This window comes from Psammomys obesus, unplaced genomic scaffold, assembly GCF_907164565.1.
Source record: "Psammomys obesus unplaced genomic scaffold, mPsaObe1.curated_primary_1811, whole genome shotgun sequence".
In the NCBI taxonomy this organism is placed as follows: domain Eukaryota; kingdom Metazoa; phylum Chordata; class Mammalia; order Rodentia; family Muridae; genus Psammomys; species Psammomys obesus.
The window spans coordinates 9,166,846-9,191,359 of record NW_026592666.1 but is presented as its reverse complement, the minus strand read 5'-3'; the positions used below and the strand labels follow the sequence as shown (position 1 = coordinate 9,191,359).

The 24,514-nt window shown below is 47.3% G+C and overlaps 1 protein-coding gene across 3 annotated transcripts; it reads right to left on the bottom strand.

Moving 5' to 3' along the window:
* Positions 1 to 2,199: 2,199 nt before the first annotated feature.
* On the bottom strand, positions 2,200 to 22,481 carry Ifnar1 (interferon alpha and beta receptor subunit 1). 3 transcript variants are annotated; one of them, XM_055614833.1, is made up of 11 exons: positions 22,182 to 22,481; positions 18,432 to 18,555; positions 15,367 to 15,545; positions 12,994 to 13,148; positions 12,769 to 12,910; positions 12,103 to 12,220; positions 9,741 to 9,940; positions 9,385 to 9,527; positions 7,316 to 7,463; positions 6,610 to 6,752; positions 2,200 to 4,937 (listed from the first exon to the last, which is right to left on the bottom strand). In XM_055614833.1, exons 1-11 carry the CDS (start codon positions 22,252 to 22,254, stop codon positions 4,713 to 4,715), a joined length of 1,650 nt encoding a protein of 549 aa, XP_055470808.1. In that variant the 5' UTR covers positions 22,255 to 22,481; the 3' UTR covers positions 2,200 to 4,712. The 3 variants fall into 3 exon arrangements, with proteins under 3 accessions (XP_055470808.1, XP_055470810.1, XP_055470809.1); XM_055614835.1 differs by having other exon boundaries at positions 7,334 to 7,463; XM_055614834.1 differs by having other exon boundaries at positions 12,103 to 12,217.
* Positions 22,482 to 24,514: the final 2,033 nt, after the last annotated feature.

The following is a 24,514-nucleotide window of genomic DNA, read 5'->3' as shown; positions in this document are numbered from 1 at the left end:
GGGGGGGGGGCGGGGCGATGACGAACGGACCTTCCATGACCACACCATAGCCAGTACTCACCAAAAAAGCTCCCAGCAATAGTGAGACACAAGGGGTGGGGGGAGAAGGAAAGGATCTGTATTTTAGGGTCCACCTTGGAAGGAGATGTCCTGGAAGAGCCTCTGAAACTGGGGGGGGGGTGCTACAGTAGCAACAAAATGTCTGACCTGAGGACCCATCTTGTTAAAAAAGAACTGTCAGAAACACAGGACAATTGATTTGTTTTCCTCTGCTTCTTCTATGAGGGATCCAGGTGTGTGTGTGTGTGTGGGGGGGGGTGTGCTAGTTCATTGTAAGTAATTTTAACTTTGAGCAGCCATGGGGTAGTGTTTTCTGTTTCCTTCCTCTTCCCAAAACAGCTTCCCTGAAACCTCTCCAACCCCCCTCCAAAGCCAATTTCCTTTCTTCATTTTCATCATTCGCTCCTATGCAGAACTATGACACAGGTGCAAGCAGGGTGGGGTGTCACAGACAGGGAGGGGACTTGCGCATCACAAAGAAGAAACAGCAAATCCCTGCTTGCCTTCGTTCCTCTCAGATGGAGAAACTTATCCCGATAATATAGCCGAAATTTGCTGAAATCCACTTGTTTCTGCTGCCCTCTAAGACTGGTAATTCTGTAATCACCTTAAGCCAGAGAAGAGTTGTAAGAAAAAGTTGGATGTGGTCTGGGGAGACTGCCCGCTGGACTAGTGCTTTGTCGGCAGGCATGAGGAACTGAGTGCGAATCTCCAAATACCTAACAAAAAAGCTGGGGTTCCATGCTGGCCTAGCCCTGGGAGCACAGGCAGATCCCAGCCAGAATGAGCTTGCTCCCCAGTGAGAGGCCCTGGCCCAAGGCAACAGGGTGGAGAAAGGAGGAAGACGCTTGATGTCATACTTAGCCCTTCACGAGTGGGTACAGGTATGGACACGTGTGACACCTGTGTACTCAACATTCATGCAGCACAGACATACATGACAGGTGGAGAGACACACACACAAAGACAGAAATTGTTTTTGAAACAAGGTTTCTCTGTGTAGTCCTGGCTGTCCTGGAATTCATTCTGTAAACCAGCCTGACCTCAAGTTAGAGACCCACTTGCCTCTGCCTGAGCGCTGGGAGCAAAGGTGTGCGCCACCACTGCCTGTCGTAAGTGGGTGTCAAGTGCAATGAATTGTGACATACCCTCCTGGACAGAGAAGGAAAGCTCTTAAAATTTAGGAAGCCAGAACAGTTCAAGGCTTAGGAAGTTACAGGTTCCCTAGGAGCCTCACCAAGGTTGGAAAAGCAGTAAGCAATTGCTCAGGGAAGAGGAGAGCCCCCAGAACTGCTTCCAGGGTGGACAGGGGCCTCTGAGATGCAGTCCTCATCTGAGCTCCTGTGAGAAGCCCAAATAAACTCACTGGCTCAGCAAGCTGGCTTTAGAGCAGTGTTCCCAACCATCCTAACGCTTCAATCCTTTCAATACAGTTCCTCATGTGTGACCCTTAACCACAAAATTATTTTTGTTGCTACTTTGTAAATGCAATTTTGCTATGGTTATAAATTGTAATGTAAATATCAACAAGCAGGATATCTGATATTTGACCCCTGTGAAAAGGTCATTCCACTCCCAAAGGGGTCACGCACCACAGGTTAAGACCTGCTGACTTAGCCAGCACCTCTCCTCGGTCTTGTTGGTGCCTGTCCACGGACAGTGCCATTTCTCCACTTAGCAAAACTTAGGCCACGGCCTGTGATCTGAGTACTTGGGAGCTGATGCAGGAGCATCTTAAAAACAAACAAACAAACAAACAAACAAACAAACAAACAAACTCAGGCCCCAGAAGGCAACTGGCATTTGTCACTTGTTATGGATGTTCTGGTGTACGGTATGGGAACATGTTTTTGTTATGATTCCAAGTTGGAGATTTTAGTTTGTCCACACCTGTTAAGTATCTCGTGTGGAGCGTGGTCTTTGCCAGCTGGAATCAGTTGAGGGCTGAGGCCCTTGAGGGGTATAAATACGACAGCCCAGAGGAAGAAGGCGCGGCTGCTTGGAGGACTGCTTGCTGCTGGTTTGTTCTGCTGCCGAGTTTGCGTGTTACCTGGACGTCTGGGTTTCCCGACGACAGGTACTGGTACTGTCCCCCCAAAAAAAGGTCTGTTAAAAAGTCTAAGCCTATGGTCACTGTCATTACGCAAGAAGGGATAGAGATGAATTTATTATTTCCTTCCACTATGAGGAATGAGTGGCAGAAAGGCTTGCAAGGAACAGCAGTTGGGATTCAGAAACCCAGAGTGTGACAGTCCTGTCCGACTCCCTTACACAGCCATCCGAGGGGTGCTGGCTGTCTGCAGCGCCCGAGGCACATGGAGTCCAGGCGGAAAGCAGCACCACCCCAAATCCAGAGTTGTGGTTCCAGTGTTCGTTACGTCATCGTTTTACAAGTGCGGAGCTCCAGACAGAAGTCCAGAAGGATGGAGATACAGACTTGGTGCACAGAAACAGGGACATGATTACTTTCTTTCACAAACAGCAGAATGGTCTCCTGCTTCAACCTAGGATGTCACTCCTTCAGCAGCTGCTGAGCACCTCTGTGTAGCACTGCGCTGTCCCGGGGCAGGGCACGGCTGGCAGAGCTGCTGCAACAGAGTGGAAACAAACACCAAACAACGATGCACACCAGCTCCACAGGTAAGGAGGGGTGCGAAGGCGTTTGTGACACTCCGAGCCCCAAGAGAGAGCCAAGGCTCTCTGAAGTCTCACAGCCTGTCGGCCTCCGTACTTCACACACGTACATCTATACCTCTACACACCCATACAACAGGCCCTTGCTTTGTTGCTTAGGTTGGCCCCACTTAACTAGGCAGCTGTGCCTAGGAGACCCGGCAGGCATTGTGCCTGACCTGGTTTCAAAAGAAATGTTTGTAGGTTCTAGGCTCCTGCTCAGGATTGAAATGGTTCTAGTCTGGAACACTATTTTGTTGTTTTATTTTATTTTATTTTTCCAGAGCTGAGGACCAAACCCAGGGCCTTGTGCTTGCTAGGCAAGTGCTCTACCACTGAGCTAAATCCCCAACCCCCTGGAACACTATTTCAGATGCTACTGTAACAGGTGCCTTGTGGCATACCCCCCGGATGCAGGCAGCTCACCTGTGGAGCTGTGCCCATGGCTCTACTATTTACAGCTGTACACACATCACTGAGACCACTTTGCCATGACCCTCAGCTGGTGCTCTGCGTCTCCAGGAGCTAGTGATAAACCGCTCTCGGGCAGTTTGCTGGTGCCCTCATGTGCAGGGGCCTTCTAAGATTTTTATTTAGGACAGGCTTAACGTTTGCGTGTCCGTCCTGCCGACTACATGTATGAGCGCCTTGTGCTCGCCTGGTGCCTGAGGCAAGCAGAAGCTGAAGTTACAGGCAGTTGTGAATGAGCATGCGGGCACTGGAGACTGAACGTGGGTTCTATGCAAGAGCCCCCACCGAGCCAGCTCCCCACCCCACACACAGTATTCCTAACGAAGGAAACCCTGTCACCTTACAGGCAGCAGCTTGTAGCATGCAGATGACCATGAAGCACGGGGCAGGATGGCCTTTACTCGCCTGAGGGCACTTGAGGGAAGGGCCCCTCACATGCGTCAGCTGCCAAGCGTTTGTCTTGGGTCTCACCCTGAAGACCTGTGCTCACACTTGTGAGGAATGAAATGACCTTGTTGGTGCCACTTAATGTCTGGACCTCACCTTCCCCACATCCTAAAAGACCTTGTTCCTTTGTAGGCTGTCCTGCCAAGGGCATTAAAATGGCACTGCTGAGGGCAATGGGAGCCGAGGGCGCGATCCATCATTCTAATCTTAATCTCTCTCTCCTCTCTCTAAAGTTAGTCATAGGCACCTGCACACAGCAGTAGGCGCAAATGAACACTCTTCCTTCACCTTAGCTTTCTGACACTTTGGCTTTTTTTAAGTGCATGCTGAGAAGGGGTCCCTAAACACTACCAGACAGGAAAGAGGTCTGGCTGGGTTTATAAGCAACACTAGAAAGCTAAAGAACCAACATAAGGTTTGTAAAGAGACCAATTGCACACGGTCTTCCTTTGTCATCAGAGTCACCAGCTGCTTTCTCGCTGAACAACTCTATTTTTGTTTTGTCGATGGTATGCTCTAGTGACACAAGTACTAAAGTGCAGCGTGTGCGCCCAGGCCACGCTGAGATCTGAAAACACAACACTGGCTCCTCTAACTAGAGTCCCCTTTCTCTGTGACTTCAGGGACTTCTGGGTAGAAGCCAGTGCTGTGGTAAATTATGCTGGTGTAAACAACAGTACCTCTGGAACACTATGGCAGTATTAAAAGCTGAATGTTTTAAATGTCCCCTAGAATATGAACACCAAGAGAACCACCAGCTGGCTCCAGCAGCAGCGAGCCATACCTGTGGCACAAAACAGCACCCAGGGGTTTAGGCTGTCAGCAGAAACTGGCAGCCACCTTAGTTAAACCTGCCTTATTCAAGATGAGCAGGACAAGTTGGATGCATCAGATGGCAGCCAGCCTGGGTCAGCAGTGGAGACCTGGCTGTGTCCTCAGGACTAGCTAGGGTCTAAAGATGTGCCTGCTCCCTCCCTCTTCGAAGGTCCCAGGAGGGCAAGGAGTACTCATGGATTCCCACAGGGATTCTGCACACGAGCCCACTGTGGGCGGGAGCCGTCCTACAGCCTGAGCCCTCTGCTGCTTTCACTCCCCGAACTTTCCTCTTCATTAGAATAGTTCCCTGAGTCCTGGCTGGTCTGAGAACTGTACTTTCTGTGATCTTCCTCTGTGAGATGGTTTTCTTCTACAGCAACCGTATCTGTGTTTTCAATGATGAAGCATCTTTCTGTGTGCTCCTCGGCAGTCAAAAGTAGAAGGGTTTTTGAAGGTGGTTCAGAGAGAAACTAATGGTAAAAAGGGGGGCGGGGGGAGAAGAAACACAGGCTGGTTAAAATGAAACCAGATTTTCTAGCACTAACTTCTTTGCTTTCTTATGTCCAATACCCAAAAGATTTTTGGTGTGTGCATTCCAACAGATGAGTGAAACCCAGCAATGCACTCACTGTAAGGCTCAGGAGCAACAGCAAGGCCACCAGTCTGAAGGCCGTTTTTTTTTTGGGGTAAGGCTGTGAAGAGTGTGTAGACATATACTGTGCTGTCAAGGCTGCAGAGGAGCACTGGGATCAAGGACATTTTGAAGTAATAGCACCCAGTTCACCTGAGCTCAAAAGCACAAGTGAGAGATGGACGCTTCCTGCCGCCTAGGCAGTAAGGGGCTGGTTCTATTTCTGTCAGTTGTCAACTACCACAGCACATAGGGGAATAATTCAAAACTCCAGTGCGCAGTAAGTGTATGCTGAGCTCTGAAGGCACAGTGCCCTTTACGGCTTCGCTTCTTGCTTACAACTCACGGACCCCGCATCTCTACCAGAGCATGCTCAGTTTCACACAGATTGGCGAGCACTCAAGCCCGACTCTTGACCCCACTACTTCTCAAGGCCAGCCAGCCCCTGCCCTGAGAGAGCGAATCCCCAGGTCCCAGGTTTAGCATTTTCATTCAGTGATAACCATTATTTTAGGCACTAACCTTCATAGAAGCCCTGAGCACCATGAAAGGAAACTTGTGGCTTTGCTTGCTGCATCTTCTGTTACTACACCCAGGGAACCCGGTGTGGCAAAGAGCCACACAGGTGGCAAATGATAAGGCAAATGCCACAACAGGCGGGGCAAGACATTATTCTGATTGTAATAGACACTAACAAATGGCCAGGTGCAGACTATGGGAATAAGGTGGCCCCTTGTCTCAGACTCAAGACTGTCCTGGAGCAGGCTGGCCCCTTACACTGTGACAAGGACACAGAAGAAGAGCAAGGCACTGAGGCCACTCATGTCTATGCCCTGGTTCCCAGTGCCTGCACTGGCTCCCTCCGGGAAAAAAATGTCTGTCCCTGTCCATGCATCTGAGCCCAGGTGGGCTGTTTGGGCAGGGCCTCCCTGGTCACTTGGGAATGATGTCATAAATGCCAATTTGATGCTCTGTTATTATCTGCTACCTGCTTTCAATTTTGTTGCTACACACTTACCCTATATACATACCATCTCTGGACAGAACAGGATTCTACATTAAGTCACTGTTTCTAAACTTCTTATATGGTTTTTTGAGAGAGGGTCTCACTGTGTAGCCTTCTGATCCTGAACTCGCAGAACTCAGCCTGCCTCTGCCACCCAAGTGCTGAGGTTAACATGTGAGCCACCATCCTTGGTTTTCTTTTGTCTGCTTTGAGATGGGGTCTTTCTGTAGTTCTGGCTGAATGGAAACTTCTGAAAACATTCTTTTGCTTTTGGAGATGGGATGTGATTACTCGGTTCATGCTGGCCTCAAACTCACGACAATCCCCCTGTCTTAGTTCCCTGAGTTTTATAGGAATGCATTACCACAACAGGCTTATGTCACTGGAATTCTCGAGAAATAACCATGTCAGTACAGATTATTTCTGGACATCAAGAAAGCATGTACCATCTGCTGAATCCACACATCTGTGCCCCCTTTCCTAGCTGGTGACAAGAGAAAGGTACCTCATCGATACTGGGAGGAGGCTTCAGCGAAGGGAAGAACACACTATTGAGGTATTTCAGGAGGCACTTCCCAGCATAAAGGGCCATGACGGAAAAAACCACAGCGCCGAATCCAATGATAATCCAGGTCAAGGAAGAATTCCCTAAAACACATGTAACATGAGCACCAGCGCACTCCTATGACACCAGCCATAGGAGAAGGAAATACGGAGTATCCCGGAAACCCTTTCTTGTCAGCCCTTAGTGCATTGCTGTGGGCGATGACGGTTCCACTTGAACACCCTCTGAGAACCGACCCTGGAGACTGGGAGGACCGTATCAACAGAGGTCCTGATGACTGGTGTTGCCAGCACCTGCGCAGCGCTCTGCGGCTAAGCCTCTTCCAGTCTAAAGCACGGGCATAACAAAACCTCCACAGCAAATGATGCCATTTCCACAAGCTCACTAAAGACTAGAGTTGGAAACATTACAAATGAGTGGGCTTGACTGCTTGCCAATGGGCGATAACGAAAGGCAACTGATTATGTAAGCACTGCATTTTTTTCATCCACTAAGCAGGAAGGTGCTCCCTGACCCCGGTGGATTGGCTGGGCTCCCTTGATTCCTGTCGTTCGGAAAGGGCAGTTTCTACCATCGGATGCAGAGAAGGAATTCTTCCCAACCCCCAGTGCAGTATTTTTATCGCCTCTAGCTGCATCACTCTCACCTGGCTTTGTTTTCTTACACAGTTTATCACTGAATTCGCTGCTCTTATTCCACCTGGCAACGGAGTGCACCCTGGCTCGGACACAGTACACAGTCAGTGGCTGCAGGTTCACGATGGTAAACGTCGGGTTCTCTTTCTCCATTCTTCTCTAGAAGCATAAGAAGATTCGGTCACCCCATAAAATCAGATGGAGAACACATATTTTCTGAATTCCAAGAGGAATCGTCACGGTCTCCTCCAAACACCTAGCTACTATGTGTCTAAACAATATAGTAACCCGTTATAACAAATCAGAGTTAAAAATTTGCTGCCACAAAGGCATACAATGAACCCCCCAGGAAACCCTCATTCCCCAAGCCTGCTGGTTTTCACGGAGGAGAGTTAAGAGAGAGCACCCAGCCCCACTGTGCCCACAATCGATTCCCACACAGGCTGAGTGACCTCGTGCTACTTCCCCATCAGTACAGGCCACCCACTGCTACAGCAGTTCTGTGTAACAGCCATGCCAGCCCCCAGCAGCTAACGAAGTTTTCTCACAAGGGCATAGACTGGCTGGGGTAGTTCCTCTAATGCTTGGTCTGCCAGTCTTGGCCTCTGCCCAAGTGTGGCACCCACATAGCTCCTGGCACCCAGGGGACGAACAGAGGCCAAATCGCACCATCAGGTACCCTTGGGGCTTCTGTTTACAGCATGTGCGCCCAGGCTTCAGCATCGTGAGGAAGTGAGCAACACTCACCTCGTATTTGCTGAGGAAATTAACTGCAAATACCGTTTCCAAGGGTGGTTTTCAGGAACACACCGAAGTTCGTGTGACACCCTTAGTACAAGACTGCGTATGTCACAGGTCAACAAGTGAGCTGCTCCTGCAAGGACTCGGCTCTTTAGGTAGCACAGGGGACAGCACAGCCACCAGGATGCGCCGAGTCTCTCGCCTAGCAAAGCACAGTACTGCGCCTTCTCTGACGAACCCCACTTCAAAGCCGGCAACCATCTAGGCAGACCCGAGTTGCTAGGGTGACCACTGCTTTCTGCTGTAGCCTGCCCACTCAGGACACAGAAGCGGCTGAGGACAGGGGAGCTGTGGTGCCAGTTCCCAGAGTTGAACGATGCTGCACTTAGCGAGGGCAGGCAGCTAAAGCGGAAGCAGCTGGCACTGTTTGAGAGCCATTTAAATGCCCAACCAAAGGCGAAGAGACTACGAGTTTACTATCTCGACTGCACAAGATTTTTATGCTTGATTCTTTGAAATTCCTCGGGGATTCACGGGTGGATGAGTTCTGTCAAAAGTTACTGTGTTCAGAGCAGCTCTTGACCCCTTTTCATTACTACTCCATAAGGAGACCTCTCCCATCATGAACTCTGGAGGCCTTCCTCCCTTTTGGAGTCCACACAACTCATCATCACATCTGAGGCTCTTTGTCTCCACTGAGCTGCCATCTGAGGACAGGTGATAATGTCTACACATACTTGGTAGACACAACTCTGACACCCGAAAGAGCCTCGTGATGTGACGTATCCTGTGTGAACAGTTTTACCAAAGGAAAGACCTGGCACAAATATCACTAGAGCAGAGAAACCTTAGTTTGAAAAAGGACTTGGGAATCATGGTAAAAAGTCAGTAGTAATGGACACAGGGTTTATTTCAAAAGCAAACTGGAGGGCCAGCAAGATGGCCCCATGGGTAAAGGTGCCTGAGCAAGGCCGGGCGACCCGCATTTAATCGCTGGGAGCGAAGGCATGCCTACACCTTGCCGTCTGGCCTCCACGCGTGCCCTGGGATGCGCACACAATAAATAAGTAATCATAAACACACACATTCTCTCTCATGCATGCATGCATAAATTTGCACACTCGCACACAGCACCATAGGGTGCAGATGCAGGCAGCATGTAACTGTCACACACAACATGGAGAAGGCTGACATTCACTCTACTGCACATAGCCGTAGTAATTGAAAGGCCTTCCTTAAAGCCAAGATCTCGAGTGTGCGCTCTCTCTCTCTCCTCCCTCCCTCCCCCGCTATCGCAATTATGAGGCTAAGTCACAAAGTTATTGTGCAGGCTTTTTACCTCAGTACTGGAAGTATTTTCCCAAAAAATGATTTCATAAATTAGTCCATGGCATTTGCTGATGGAACTGTCCTGACACGTGACATAGACACGAAATGAGTCGCTAGTGGGAGTGATGCCAATGGCTGGAGGAGGAATGGTAGCTGGGAAAGAAATGTGAACACAAAATGTGGAGTTAGACACCTCAAAACAATTTCTGGAATGTGCACTAAACGAGGAATTGGTCTCAAGCAAATGCGTACTATAAACCCAGCAAGAAAGTCAGCTTTCAGGAGCTCAGGCAGGGGGACTGCTATGAGTTTGAAGCCAGCCCAGGCTACAGTGTCAGACTCTGTCTCAAAGAAAACTTGGCTTACTGTATTTTTGAGAATTAATATATTTCTCTTCAGACCAAAAGGATGTGTTATTTCCATGTGATGCTTGTACACGGAGAAAGAAAGTTGCTGTGTGGAAAGTATCTTGAGGGAAGACACAGTGCGTAGTCTGGACATTTGCACAAGTAGGTATTGGTTTCCATTTATCTGAATAGCTTCCAGGAATACTTTTTAGATAGCCACTTGAAAAGAAAAAAAGTTAAATTCGGTTGAATTAATCCATCATTAATTTAACTAATCATTAATTCAGCAAATATGCACGGAGGATTTATATTACATGATGCATGCAGGGACAGACACCGATCCCCAACAGAGGAGAGCCACGGGTGCTCTAGGGCGTGTGAGAAATTCTCAGGAAAGTGGCACGCTGTTCCTCACTGTGGTGTGAATGTGTTTGCAGGTGTGCATGTGTGGGCATGGAGGCCTGAAACTGAAGAGCGGTATCTTGATTGCTCTCCTCTTTACCTAGGCAAAGACCTTACCCCACCTGCAGCTTACTGACTAGTCTCACTAGCCAGCTTGCCCAAAGCTCCCTGTCAGACTTCCAAGTACTGGGATTACAGGGGTTGCCATCCCTGCGGGATTTTACCTGGGTTCTAGGATCGAAGCTCTGGTGCTTTTGCTGCTAAGTCATCTCTTTAAAGCTCAACATTTTTTTTTAAAAGGCAAATTATTAAAAGGCTGATTGATATACAAACTTAGAAATAACTTACTAAAATTTTTCACAACTCACCTTGTCCTATGCACTGGCTACTTTTATATAACCTTGATACAAGCTACAGTCATCTGAGAGAGGAGCTCAACTGAGAAATGCCTCCAGGATCTCCAGGCTGGAAGCAGGTGAGCCTGCAGGGATATTTTAATGACTGATCTTGGCTGAGAGCCCAGCCCATGTGGGTACGGCGACCCCTGGCCTGGTGGTCCTAGCAGAGCCAGCCAGCAAACAGCACCCTCCATGGCCTCTGCGTCAGTTCTGCCTGGTTTGCGTTCCTGCCCTGGCTTCCCTCAGTGATGGACAAGGTGGAAGTGGAAGTGACATAAACCTTTTCCACCCTGAATTGGTTTGGTCACAGTGTTTCCTCACAGTACAGGAACCAAAACTACACCATCCTAGTTGTATCCGACCTGCTCCTGGCGCTACTTTCACCTGTCACAGGCTAACACACTACCTAATGGTACACACTGTGAGTGCCTACCACTCCAGGTCCACATGCAAAGATTTCAAGCTGGTGGCTTCAGAGTGGCCACAATGGGAACATTTCTGGCACAAAATCTGGCCAACCAACAGGACTCTTCCCTTCTGAATGACGGCTGCTGTGCCAACACACCCCTGTAAAAGCCCATGACACAGATCTGTACCATCCACCACAGGGCACATCCCACCAAGGGTGAGCTGCTCCCCGAGGCGAGAGACCACAGCTCAAAGAACCGTAGTTGCACCCAAGCACAGGCCCCACACGGAAACTGGCCATACACAGCTTCCCCAAGCAGACTCCCTGCCACTTCACCTCCCAGCACAAATTCCCAATGTTTCCCAGACTTGTAAGAGAGGCAGCCAGTGCCAAGCCTGACCTCACACAACTCTTCCTGTTTTTGTTTTCTTACACCTGCTTGTCCTGATGTCTTGCTCTTCTAGAAAGATACCCTCCTACCATGGCAGGAAATATAGTCTTGGACACCCCCAGGGCTCCTGCCCTCCTCTGCTTCATCCTTCCTACAAGCCCCTCCACAGAGTGTGGGCAAGACCTGAAGAGATGGCGGCTACCTCACTTTCCTGTCAGGTTACATTAGCTGGCAAAGAGGAGGGGACTTTGAGGATGAGGCTAAGGGCGCACTCCACCATTCTGAATTAATGGAATGAAGTAGCTCCCTGTTGAGCACAGCCTCTGAGGTGACTGCTTAACAAGGTGTAAAGGTCACAGTCCCTCCTAATGGCCCCTGAGATGCTGCCTGAGTTCTACAGCTTCAGGCCATGGCTTCTGCCCACAACCTCAGGAGCACGCAGGAGAAAGGTAAGTCTTGTATGAAACCACCTACCTCAGTGACATGTTTTTTTCTTTGTGAGTGAGCCTGTCTGTGTTTGAGCCAGTGAGTGTGTGTGCGTCTGTGTGTACATGTGGATTAGTGTGGTGTATATATTTGTGCATGTGTGGGGATGTGTACAGAGGCGGCTGTCAGGTGTTCAGCTCTGTCATTTTCCTACCGAATTTCCTAGAGATGGGGAACCTGCTTCCCAATGCACCACACCCACCTTTCAGCCAGTCTGTGCAACAAGACGCACACAGAAGTAGGGTGAATGCAAAGCTAACTGGTAAAGGAAGAAACATCTCAGAGAGGAACTTACAGGAGCCACTGCGCTTTGAAGCTCACGTTTAGAGATGTGTTGTAGTCCCATTTCAGAACATAGCTCTCGCCCTGGGCATCCAGCTCTACATTTTCTGGCGTAGGCATTTTACTTGCTACTAGAAACCAAAGAATCCGCTAAATGTACATTTGAAACTATGGTATAGAAGCACATTTATCTTGCTTGATTTTAAAAGACAAATATTTTATAATTAAAACCATGAACAGGCCCAGCTCCCACCCCGACCTTACTCATTGGCCAGGTTGGCAGTGACTAAGAATTTCTGGCTGTTTTCATTTCTGGCATTTCATCTGTAGAGGTGTGCTCTGGATACCAACCATCCTGCTACATTAGGTATTACAAATAAAAAGCATTTGTGACACTATAAAAATTTTAACTTTTAGGTAGAATTAATTTTCCTTAGTACTGAGACAAAACTTGCCAAGTGCTGTTATCCTTCCTTCCTCTCTTTAGAGTGTGGCACTGGGGATGGAATGGGGCCTTCGTGTGCTAGACACATCCCTACCCAGAACTTTGTTTTGGTAATTCTTAAGTCATCATAAAACTTCATCATGTAAAATGGTCCACCAATTAGAGAGGAAAATGCCCAAGTTAAAATGCTGCTAACAGTCAGTCGCTGGGTCTAACGGCAGACGTGTCCCTCACCTGTGGTGTTGATGCACTGCACGGCGCTTCTGCTGCTGTGTTTCTGAAGCGACGAGTGGACTGCTTCGACTTCCAAGCAATAAGTAGTCTTCGGTGACAGCTTTAATATCTTTTCTGAGTAATAAGTAGTTTCAATAATTTTCTATTAAAAAGATAAAAAATATACAGTCAAGTTTTAGAGTTCATTCACCTCCTTTTCTTACAGACACAGGTAAAGACACTTACTTTCTCATCTGAAGATGTCTGCCAGATTACTATCTTGTACATGAAGCTGAAACTCTCCCTCGCCCACATGTTCCCACCTTGTCCAGGATGAGAGATGTTTACTAGGATAGCTTTATCCTCGGCTTCTAACTGGACGCCTGGGGGGCCAATGTGAGCTGTTGACACCAAAGAACAATTATGAAACTGCAGCGGTACCACTCCAAGATGTTCCTAAGAAATCCTGCCTGCCTGGTATGGCAAGATGGAGGAAAGCCCCACCTGTGTCTTAGACTTTGGGGGACCCGGAAAGAACCTAACCCTCAAACAGCGAGATGCACGTATGCACTAAAGAAAAACATGTAAAGGGTGGGAATGATAGCAAGTACTATTTCTGATCAGTTATCCAGGAAAGCTGTTCTGGAACCTCCCAGCAGATGACAGAATAAAGCCTGGAGTCGTGCAAACACACAGAAAAGCAGCCCAGGCCCATGGCTCATGTGTGAAGTGTCTAAGATGGAACAGCGAAGGTCGCAGGGTGGGTGACAGGGCTCAGAAATAGAGGCGTGGCTGGAGGCCAGATACAGAAGGAAGTGGCAGCAATTTAAGACACTGGAGGGCTGAGGTTAGCAAAGAGCCAGAATCCAGTTTCAGAATGATCGGCTTGGCCGAGGGATGAGGAAACAAGGGAGGTCAGCAATGAATCAAGTGAAGAAGACAAGGGCCCTGGTAAAAGGAGCATCTCTAATACCCCACAGGACGGGCCAGACAGAGTATTAGCGCATTGTCGTCACTTTTCTAAGATTCATTTATACGGCATCTGCCCATGTTTGCAGTGCACACCAGAAGAAGGCACCAGATCTCACTATAGATGGTTACGAGTCACCACGTGGTTCCTGGGAATGGAACTCTGGACCTTTAGAAAAGCAGCCAGGGCTCTCGGGCAGTACTAGACTCCATGACCACCATTAAGGAGAGCACGGCAGCAGGCAGGCAACCACGGTGGAACAGCAGGTGAGAGCTTACACGTGAACCACAGGCAGGAGCCAGACACAGAGGGAGAGTGCTAACTGGGAATGGCACGGGCTTTGAAACAGCAAAGCCTACTTCCTGTGCCAAAGCTCTTCTAACAAGGCCACACCTGCTAGCTCTTCCCAAACAGCTCTATCAAGTATTGGTCTGTGTGAGCCTGTGGGGCCTATTCGAATTCAGGTCATCACAGGTACAGAATGTACAGAAACACCAAAGATGGACTCAGGGTCTGAGCTTGAGCCAACAACCAGCTGCTGTTATTTCCTGAGATGGCATGCACTGCAGGAAGGGCTGGGAGATAGACACTGAGCCTCCTTTGAGCATTTTTTCCGTAGGATGGTGTTTAACATCTAGGTAGATACTGGGTGGAGACAGTGCTAATGCTCAGAGGGAGCACTGGGGCAGGAGAGGAGATTCTGGGACTCAAAAGCAGCCTTGATGACTAGGCCTGCTCAGCTCAACCCTGAAATTTCCTTACGCTCCTTTTTAAGGCTGGAGCAGGGCCCTGTTTCTTGCACTTTTCTGTATCTCAGTCCCTTTATAGAAATTATGACACTAGAGAGACAGCCCAGCAGTTTAGAATGTTCCTCCAGTGGAGCCAGATTTAATTCCCAGCTCCTCTGCCAGGCTGCTCACAACTGCCCGCCTGTAACTCCACCTTCTGGCCTCTACCAGCATGCACTACACACTCTCACACATAGATGGAAATAAATCTTTAAAAAGATGAAGGTTATCTAGAATTCTGATTCATCATTCTATCTTCTGACATCCAACATACTGACCATTAAAATGAATAAAATGGAAAAAAAAAACCATTGGGCATATTGTTATTAAGTACACGTTTTTGCTTGTTTTCCAGACAGGGTTTCTGTGGAGCCTTGGCTGTCCTGGAACTCACTCTGTTGACCAGGCTGGCCTCAAACTCGGAAATCTGCCTGTCTCTGCTGCCCAAAGGCTGTGATTAAAAGTGTGCACCACCACTGCCCAGAACAAGCACATTTTCAAAAACAACAGAAATGTAAAGGCGTGATATTGCTCTCCACTTAAAAAAAAAAAAAAACCCTCATCAACACGTGGGCTAATCAACCTTTGCAATCAGTCACACAGTGGCCTCTCCTTTCACAACTTCCATGGTGCCTGTGAGATACAGTGCTAACGAGCAAGGCCACCGTCCCTGAACTGCCAGGGAAAGCCCTGACTATGGACCTGCTAAGGGTTCCTGGAGGTCACGCTTGGGGCGCCACTACTGCAGAAGGCCAGGCGAGTGGGCCTTCGTGGGAGGGAGCTGCAGGAGCGTGAACGGGTTCACACACAACTGCTCTGTGACACTTCCTAGAGAATTACACAGCCAGGACCCTTTCTTACCTCTGTAAAACGGAATAAATGAATCGCTCTCACTCCACGAAGAAGTGCTGTTCCCTTTTTCTGCTCTTACATGAAACTTTGTGTTGACATAAACATCTGAGTCCAGTAAAGAGAATTCACATTCGGTCCCCGTAATATGTTGACACTCAGGCAGTTTTAACCAGTTCTCCAACTCTTCTCTTTAATTGAGAAAAAAGTTTGCATGATGTATATATATATATATATATATATGTATATACACGTTTTATATATACTTTCCATCACCATAATCGTTAGCAAGAATTATTTCCTATGGTGTCACTGTATGCTAAGCAAGCGAGCCTAAGTGAAGTTCAACCCCCTCCCCAAATTAACAATGGCTGCACCTAAAGGGCCTATAACAATATGCACCCACTTTGCTGCACAAACTGTTCAGTATACCCAAGAACAAGGCCATTAAGTTTAGGGACATTTCGAAAGCAAGTGCCTTCAAAGGTTATGTGCTTTTCAAGGAATATGTCAAGCTGTATTGCTATGGTCAGGAATCCATCTCATGAGGCCTGGGAGGACAGAGGACCCTAATCACCATTTAGAACTGCTGGTTGCTGCCCCAGAACCTGTACCAAAGCCAACATGAAGAGCTGGCTTTGGAAAGAAGAAAAACATCTGGGAAAAATAAAATGGAAACTATACTAAAAAGAATTTATTTTCTTTGAGATAATGTTCTGTTAACATTTCCCTGCATATTCTCTGATTCTTTTTGATATATATGAGCCAAGTTACTACTTGGAATAATTCAAACATTTAGTTAAATGAAAAAATGTTTTTGAGACAAGGTTTCTCTCCATAGCCCTGGCTATCCTGGCAGTCTTCTATAAATCAGGCTGACCTAGAACTCAAGAGATCCATCTGCCTCTGCCTCCCGAGTGATGGGATTAAAGGCGTGCACCCACCCCAGTCACTCAGTTAATTTTTAATGGAGTTTTTGCTTCAATTTTATGCCTGAATTCTACATTAGCATTTCAAGGAAAGAGAAGTAAATGATCCATACAAAAAAGTAGATTTGGCTAGTTGGTCCAAGATAATTGTGTGACTTCTAGGATATGAACCTGTATTTCTAGACTTTAATTTCCTTACTAAAAAACTGGGAATTGATCTGATAATCCCCTTCTGACCCCTAGGAATAAACTGCCTGTCCTAAGACAAACCTCAGCACCTTGTGGTTTGAGTTCCCTCTGCCCTTCCAAATCAAGCACTCTGTCTGTTTCCTGGGGTCTTTTGGTTTTCAAAGATTTCTTTTAAAATTATGTGTAATGTGACTGTATGTGGGTATGTGTATGTCACTGTGGGGTCAGAAGATTGGGAAGCAGCTGGAGCTGGAGTCACAGGTGGCGAGACTCTGCCCTTGTGCTCTTTATTATAACCTTAAGGGTATCACCCGGATCCCCACTATACCTAAACCAGCTGCTGGACGAGAAAATTCAACCCAAGGCAAAGCACGGAAACTCAAAACTCAAACTTGCACATGCAGAAAACTCCCTTGAGATAAAACATCTGTGTGTGTGTGCGCGCATGTGCATATACACATGCACACACATACCACACTCAGTTAGGAACCTGTACGATCACTATGTCCAGCTTAGTAGCAAGTGGGCAACCGGTGTACCCACGATGTACTTCTGGCAGACGAAGTGCGGGGTCCTGACTTGGGAAGTCCTCACATCTCCCCCCCTTCACTGCTGACTCCATCCTACACAGGAACACAGGGTGCCGATAGGCCAACACCAAGCAGGAGCAGGCGGGGGAGGCACCTCCTGTAAGCCTGACTTCTGAGGCTCTCTGCCTATCCTCTTGGCAAATGGGAAGTAGAAAGTCAGTCCCGAGAAAGAGGCACTGACCAGACACCCAGCCTACGGAAGCATAGGGTCTAAAATACTGGAGTGTCTGAAGAGTATCTAAGAAGAAAGCACTAGAGCTGCAGAGATGGGTCAGTGGCTAACAGCACTTACTCGTGCAGACGACCTGGGTTAGGTTCCCAGCACCCACATGGTTTGCAACCTTCCCTAACTACGGATCCAGGGAATCCGATACCCTCTTCTGGCCTTCTCAGGCACCCGGTATACACACGGCACACATACATGCATACAGGCAAGACACATGTATAAATAAACTAAACCTATATATGAGTGCTGTGTCTGCATGTACTTCTGCACGCCAGAAGGAATCAGATCCCATTATAGATGGTTGAGAGCCGCCTGCTTACTGAGAATTCAACTCAGGGCCTCTGGAAGTGCTCTTAACTGCTGAGCCATCTCTCCAGCCCATAAAATAAACTTATAATTAAAAAAGAAAAAAAGAAACCACTGTGTATGATGGAATGATAGGAAAACCAAACATGGAAGGCTTCGGGGCCTGTTCCAAGGCCCAGCATGGCCCTTCTGGGTACTCTTCCGCATAGTTAAGACCGTTCAGATGCTGTTATACATTTAGCGAATACATGACATCTATGAAGAGAAGGTATGGGAATGGTTGTCTACTACTCTCGTCCTCAAACCTCCTGAAGAGATGTTTTACTTCGTGTGTGTATGTCTCTGTGCGGACGTGCGTGCACGTGCAAATACACCAAAGCATATGAGTGGAAGTGAGAGAAATTTTGCATGAGTTGGTTTTTTTCTTTCCATGTGGGTCCTGGAAGTTCACTCATTCTGTCAGGCATGGTGGCGACCACCAGCTCTTCATCTCAGCTCAGTCTCCACTGAGATAAAGTTACAAATATTATGTGAAGTAGACATAAAATTTTCTATAACGAAAACAGCCAAGTTCTTCCCACATTAATAGGAAATTACGGGGGCTGGAGAGCTGGCTCAGTGGTTAAGAGCACCGGAAAGGACCAGAGTTATATTCCCAGCACTGACATGGCTGTTCACAACCATCTGTGACTCTAGTTTCAGGGGATCTGACAACTTCACACACACAGACAAGCAGGCAAAACACCAAGACACATAAAAAAATTTTAGAAAGGAAATTATGGGGTTGAAATGATAAAAATTATGCCTATCACTCCAGCAAGCCAATCAGTTACGTACGTCTGATACTCTGCTGAAAAGGTCACGCTGCCCATCAATTCTTTGCTGCTGTTCCACTTTAAGGTGTAGGTGTCATCTACAATGTAGACGTCTATACTCTCAGGAGGTCTCAGATTTTCTCCACCTGTAAGTCCAAGAAGCAACAAATGATCATATGCTGTACAGTATGTCCTAAATTCTTATTATTCACATCGATAACTGAATGCATTCATTTCTACTTTATATTTTTTGCTATGATGCATATAAACTGCAACAACCATCAGCATGGCACAATAACCCTACGGGGGCAATAGCAGCACACACGTTGGTGGTAACCAACAGTTGTCCAAGTAGACTTAAGAAGACAGAAATCATGCCTGGCTCTGCTCAGAGCCAGTGAAGTCATGAATCTTGGAAGAGAACCTATAAATATCACAATTCTAAAACAGTACAACCCTAACTATATTCTAAATATTTATACTCATACCCACAGGTAAGTGTGGTTCTCAACCACCATCGAAGAAACTTCTATCTGCAACAGACGGAGATCATAACAGAAAAATACAACTGATCAAAATGCAGAGCTGCGGAGCCCACTCCCAGCTGATACATCTACAACACAGGCCTGAGCTTAAGGCTCATGGGTCACTGGGGAAGACGGAGCAGAAGAACAGGGGTTTTGCTGTGATTCTGTATCTCCTGGAAATGTCAGAGGCTACAGCCATATGGCACCAACATGACTGCCTAAACATGACCTAGACAATCATGCTACCAGCAGACGTGTTACTGAGGAGGGGGAAAAGCTCAGGAGGCCTCAATCCTTGGGGAGGATGGACTGCAGGCAACCAAGAGATGCTGAGAGCAGGAGAAACAGTCTCCAGGAAGCACTCACCAATCACGTATCCAAAGATCAGCCCTGAAAACATACACATAGTGACATCATACAGACTAAGAAGGTTGTTAATTATGTATTTAGGAGTACATATGGACACACAAACAAAAAAAAAGAAAAAAGAAGAGTGTGAATTTCACAAAGTGGGTTGGTGGTAGTGGAGGTATGTGGGAGGGTGTGGAAGGAGAGGGAAGGAGGAAATGATGCAAGTACATTTTAATCTCAGGAAATGACAGGTATTTTTAAATTTGAATTAGATTTTTGTATTCTATTTTTCGTGAGAATGTGTACATGTACTCCATGGAGGTCAGAAGAGGGCATCAGATCTCCTGGAACTGAAGTTACAGATGATTGTGAACCACCAAGTGGGTGCTGGGAATTGAACCCAGGTCTTCTGCAAGTGCAATTAAGTCCTCAATCCCTAAGTCATCACTCCAGCCCCAGGACAGAATTTATTCAAACACAACAGTGGGAGTTATAGCCCAAGACCCCCAAACTGCCTCAAACTGCAGTTAGAATCAGCTCTATCCTACATCAGTATGTTCAGTTATGATAAAATTTAATACAACAGGCACAATAAGATAATAATAACTATGATATCCTGTGATTACAGTGGGGTTGGGGTGACAGAGGTCATTATTAGGTAAATGAGAGGGTTCCTTGGACATAATCTCTGTACTACTGGTTATTTGGATATCCTGGACAACGAGAGGATCCCCATGCCAGGAAAGATAGAGCTACTTCATTACGATGATCCAAATGGCGCAATTTATACAGAGGTGCCCAGACCTCTGTAATTGCTGTAGCTATCTGTATTGAACCTTTATTACTATACAATGCCTTGTCTAATGTAGCCTTAAGTGTGTAAATTAGGCACTTCCAAAGAAACTATATTTCGCTAGAACACAGATCTAGACAGCTTCTTCCTCCCAAAGGAGTGCAAGCTCAGGCCCAGCTGGTGCCGTGGGCACCCAGAGGCTTGGGACAAAGGCTGCTCCAGAGCTCTGAGAAACAAGCGCTACTCCTGATCTTCTGAGTCTGACCTAACACTTCCAGGACAAGCAGGCAGAGAGCAGACCTGACTTAGACAGTCCTCTAAGAACTAAGTAAGGTACCATCTCATTCTGGTGGCCAGATCCCATCACTCCTTCAGCTTATCTCTGGAAGTGTCCCTTACACAGACAGAACACCTCCCGGAACACCTTCTCCCCATCTTTACAAAATATACTGGGATTTGTTTGTTTGTTCTGTGGTTACAAAAACTCATGTAACCTCACTGAACATGTACTCCTGGCCAAAGCATTTAATTTCCCTTCAAAGCAGAATCACTCCTTTGTGTCTGATACAGATGCGACCAAGCCTGCTCATCAAGTCTTCTCTTGAAGATGCATGCCTTTGGCAGCCTCCAGAGAGTTCCAAGCAGCTGCACGGCAGTGCAAGTGGTGTTTAGGTGTCTAGTGGAGACACTGACTACTCCAGTCATATTTCCAGAATACTCAAAGAAAGGCATGTTTTTAAAGGACTTTTTTTTTTTGGGGGGGGGGGTATATTTATGTATCTGTTTGGGCCAAAATATCGTGTTGGGATTTCCTAGAGCATCCAGCACAGCTGCTCCAATCAGGTTCTCTTTAAGAGCAGTACGTACTCTCAACTGCTTAGCTGTCACTACAGCCTGAAACCCCATTCCTTACTGGGTGTGGTGGTCCATTCCTGTAATGCACGTACTTGGAAAGCTGATACAGGAATATCATTTAAGGCTTGGATACATACCAGGCCTCTGTCTAACAACAACAAAATACACCCACAGGAATAAACTCTATTTCAAATCAGACAAGTGCTCTTGCCCATTGAGCCATCTCTCTAGCTCCTAGGCCATAATTTTTTAAAAGTATTTTTTCACATTACATCTGGTTCCACTGTTATTGTTTTGCAAACGTCTGCCTCAAGACTATCATGTCATATTGCCTGGCAGGTTTCTACTCCGGAGACTTACAGACTTCTAACACTTAGATACCATGAGGAGACATCTGAGAAAACATTTCCTGATTTATTTATTTATTTGCCACCAGGTGGTATCCACCAAGTCTCCCCACTCTCAATTTTCACTTTCTTAGTGCTGGGGATTGAACTCATGGTCTTGTGTATACTAAGAACACACGAGTTACATTTCCAGCACCCCCACCAGAGCCTTTGAACTTCATCCCTAAACTGAATCTACCCTGTTAGCCTCGTCCACTGGAAGAATTTACAGATTCTGTGCAGAAAGGGCAGCACTTGCGCTTCTAAGATTAGCAAAGGATCTGATGGCTTCGTGGCAGTGAGCATAGCGCTCATGATGATTTTTTAAGGATTTGTTTTATGTGTAAGTACTGTGCCTACATGCACACCATGTGGGGCACCACGGAGCTCCAAGGTGGACGGATTTCTAAGAGGTATCGGAACTTGTACTACTTCCAAGAGTCCTGACTGGGCTGCTGGGCTGTCTTCTTTGGCTTCCTCACAGCACTAAGAGATCTCTGTTGTCTATCACCCTTAGAGCAGTCGTCTTCTCCTGATGGAACTAGCCCAGGTTTCCTAACTTGCTTGTTTGGTTAGCCTGCTCTGACCTCGGGCCTGTTAAAATGACTCCCGTCTCCTTCTGGAGGGCGGGACAAACAGCGCTAGGCTAGGAAAGTACATTTCTGCCGTGGTCTGGTCTCCCACACGCCGGTCGTCCCGAGGTTCCGGGACAGGCCAGCGTCCCCCGGCTAGAGCGGGGCGCATCGCCGGTTCCCGTCGGGAGGGCATCGGGGTAAGGGCGCGGGGACCAGCTGGCCGAAGGCGCAGACGCCCAGAGCTCTCCCTCCCCGCCCGGCCCTCGCCCAGGCCCCTCGGCTCACCCGCGGCTTCGGGCAGCACCCACGGCGCCTGGGCCACCAGCACCAGGGCCGCCGCGCCCAGGACAGCGAGCATCGTCTCGGGAGGCCAGACCGGTCGCTCACATCCTCCGCTTCCTCCAGCGGCGCAGGAGGCGCCTCCGAGGGCGGCACCCTTTCCGGGACACGCCGTCTCCTCCGCCAGCACCCCGCCCGCTCCGCGAGCAATGGGCTTGGAAAATACCGAGAGGCCTAGTCCTGGACTCGCGCCCCGAGCCCTGACCGTGGACTCCTCTGTCACGCCCACCCCCACTCCGGGGAGGATCGCGGGGTGTGGCCAGTGCGCCTGCGCAGCCCCGCCCCCTGTGCCCCTCCGCTTCCTGTTTTTGGTCTTGGGTGGAGCTTCTACCTGCGTTACCGGGCCACGGGTTTAAAACCTGGAGTGAGCGTCCCCGGAGTCTGTGGATCCCAGGACTCTGGGACCGAGAAGGCCCCGGCGACACATTTACTACCTCAACTGCACACGATTTTCATGCTTGATTCTTGGTTTCATGGGATGGTTTGGTGCTGTAGATTCGCTCTACCTGTGGGTTTTGAGTTACGCAGCGTTTGAATCTTGTTTCTAAAAATATGTTTTTGGGTTGTTTTTATGTGTATGAGTGCTTTGCTGTATGTATGTATGTATGTATGTATGTATGTATGTATGTATGTATGTATGTATGTATGTGTGTATGTGTGTATGTGTGTATGTGTGTATGTGTGTATGTATGTGAGCACCATACATATATGTGTGCCCTGGTACCCATGGAGGCCAATAGAGCATTCCAGATACCCTGGCATTAGATATGGCTCCTGCCCTCTGCAGGTGCTCTTAACCACTGAACCATCTCTCTAGCCTCTTAACTCTTTTCATTACTTCCTCCTAAAGAGACTCGTATTTATTTGTTGTTTAATTCATTTTTTTAAAAGCGTGTTTATCCATCAGCAACGGTACAATATAGAGTATTAGTGGAAAAAAATAATTCCCAAACACACACAAAAGATTTCTGTGTTTTCAGGTTTCTGGCATGTTCCACTTTGAGATCAGGAACAAGTCAGTATTCCCAAGGAGTCTCAGGGCTTTGAAAAGTACGATATTTTAAACACACTTCTTACAAACTTTACATTTATAATCTGCATAGCTGAAGTACACTACGCTTAGTAGTGTGTAGAACTAGTCTGTAAGAATGTTCATTGAAACCATTTAAAGTCTGGGTTGCACAGTAGGATAGACAGCCTTTCATGAACTGGTGTGGCCTCGAGAGTGCGCTCACAGGACTTACACGAGGTATCCTCTGTGTGTGAGCGCCTTCGCAGCCGTTTTACCTGATGCAAGTTATCCAGTTCTGTTCTTACGCAACATGTTGTACTTACCCTCACATACATGGTTAGTTTTACACATGTAGACAACACAGGTCAGGACCCATATATGAAGGACACCCCCCCCCCCCCCCCCCGAGATTGGTGACCTTGCTTAACATGCATTCTAAGTTCATTCATTTTTAAAAATTATTTCTTTTTATGTTATGTGCATTGGTGTTTTGACTGCATGTCTGTCTGTGTGAGGGTGTTGGATCCCCTGGAACAGGAGTTACAGACAGTTGTGAGCTGCCATGTGGGTGCTGGGAATTGAACCTGAGTCCTCTGAAAAAGCAGTCAGTGCTCTTAATCACTGAGCCATCTCTCTAGGACCAAGTTCATTCATTTTTACGGCAGATTTTGTGGTTTTATTTTTCTTTAGAGATGAATAATATTCTATTTTTTATATGCACTAGATTTTCAGCATCCATTCTGCTGATGGACAATTAGGTTGGACCCATTTCCAGTGAATAAAATAGCAGTAAACAGGGCAGAGGTGCAGCTATTTGTGATAGAGTATGGGGTTCTCTGGGTGAGTGCAAATGAGTTTAGCTGCGTCGTATGGTAGTTCTGTTTTTTGAGGACTTTCACAATGATTTTAAAAGTGACTTAATATGCACCCCAACCAGCCAGTCAACAGTGAATAACAGTTCCTCTTCCTTTGCATCCTCTCCAACATTCGTCAGACCATTTTGACTGGGTGAGATGAATGCCAACTCAGTTTTAATGTGCATTTTGCTGGTGGATCAGGACTTTGAATACTTTAAAAGTAGTTGAGAATGTATTTCAGATTTTTGAAAACTGTGTTCAATTTATTAGTCCATTTGTTGACAGGTAGATTCATTTCCTTAATTTCTGAAGTTCTTTATGAATTCTGGATATCAAAAGCTTGTCTAAGTATAGCTGGGCAAGATTTTCTCCCATCCTGTGGCCTGTGTGCTCCACAGAACTTCCGTTGC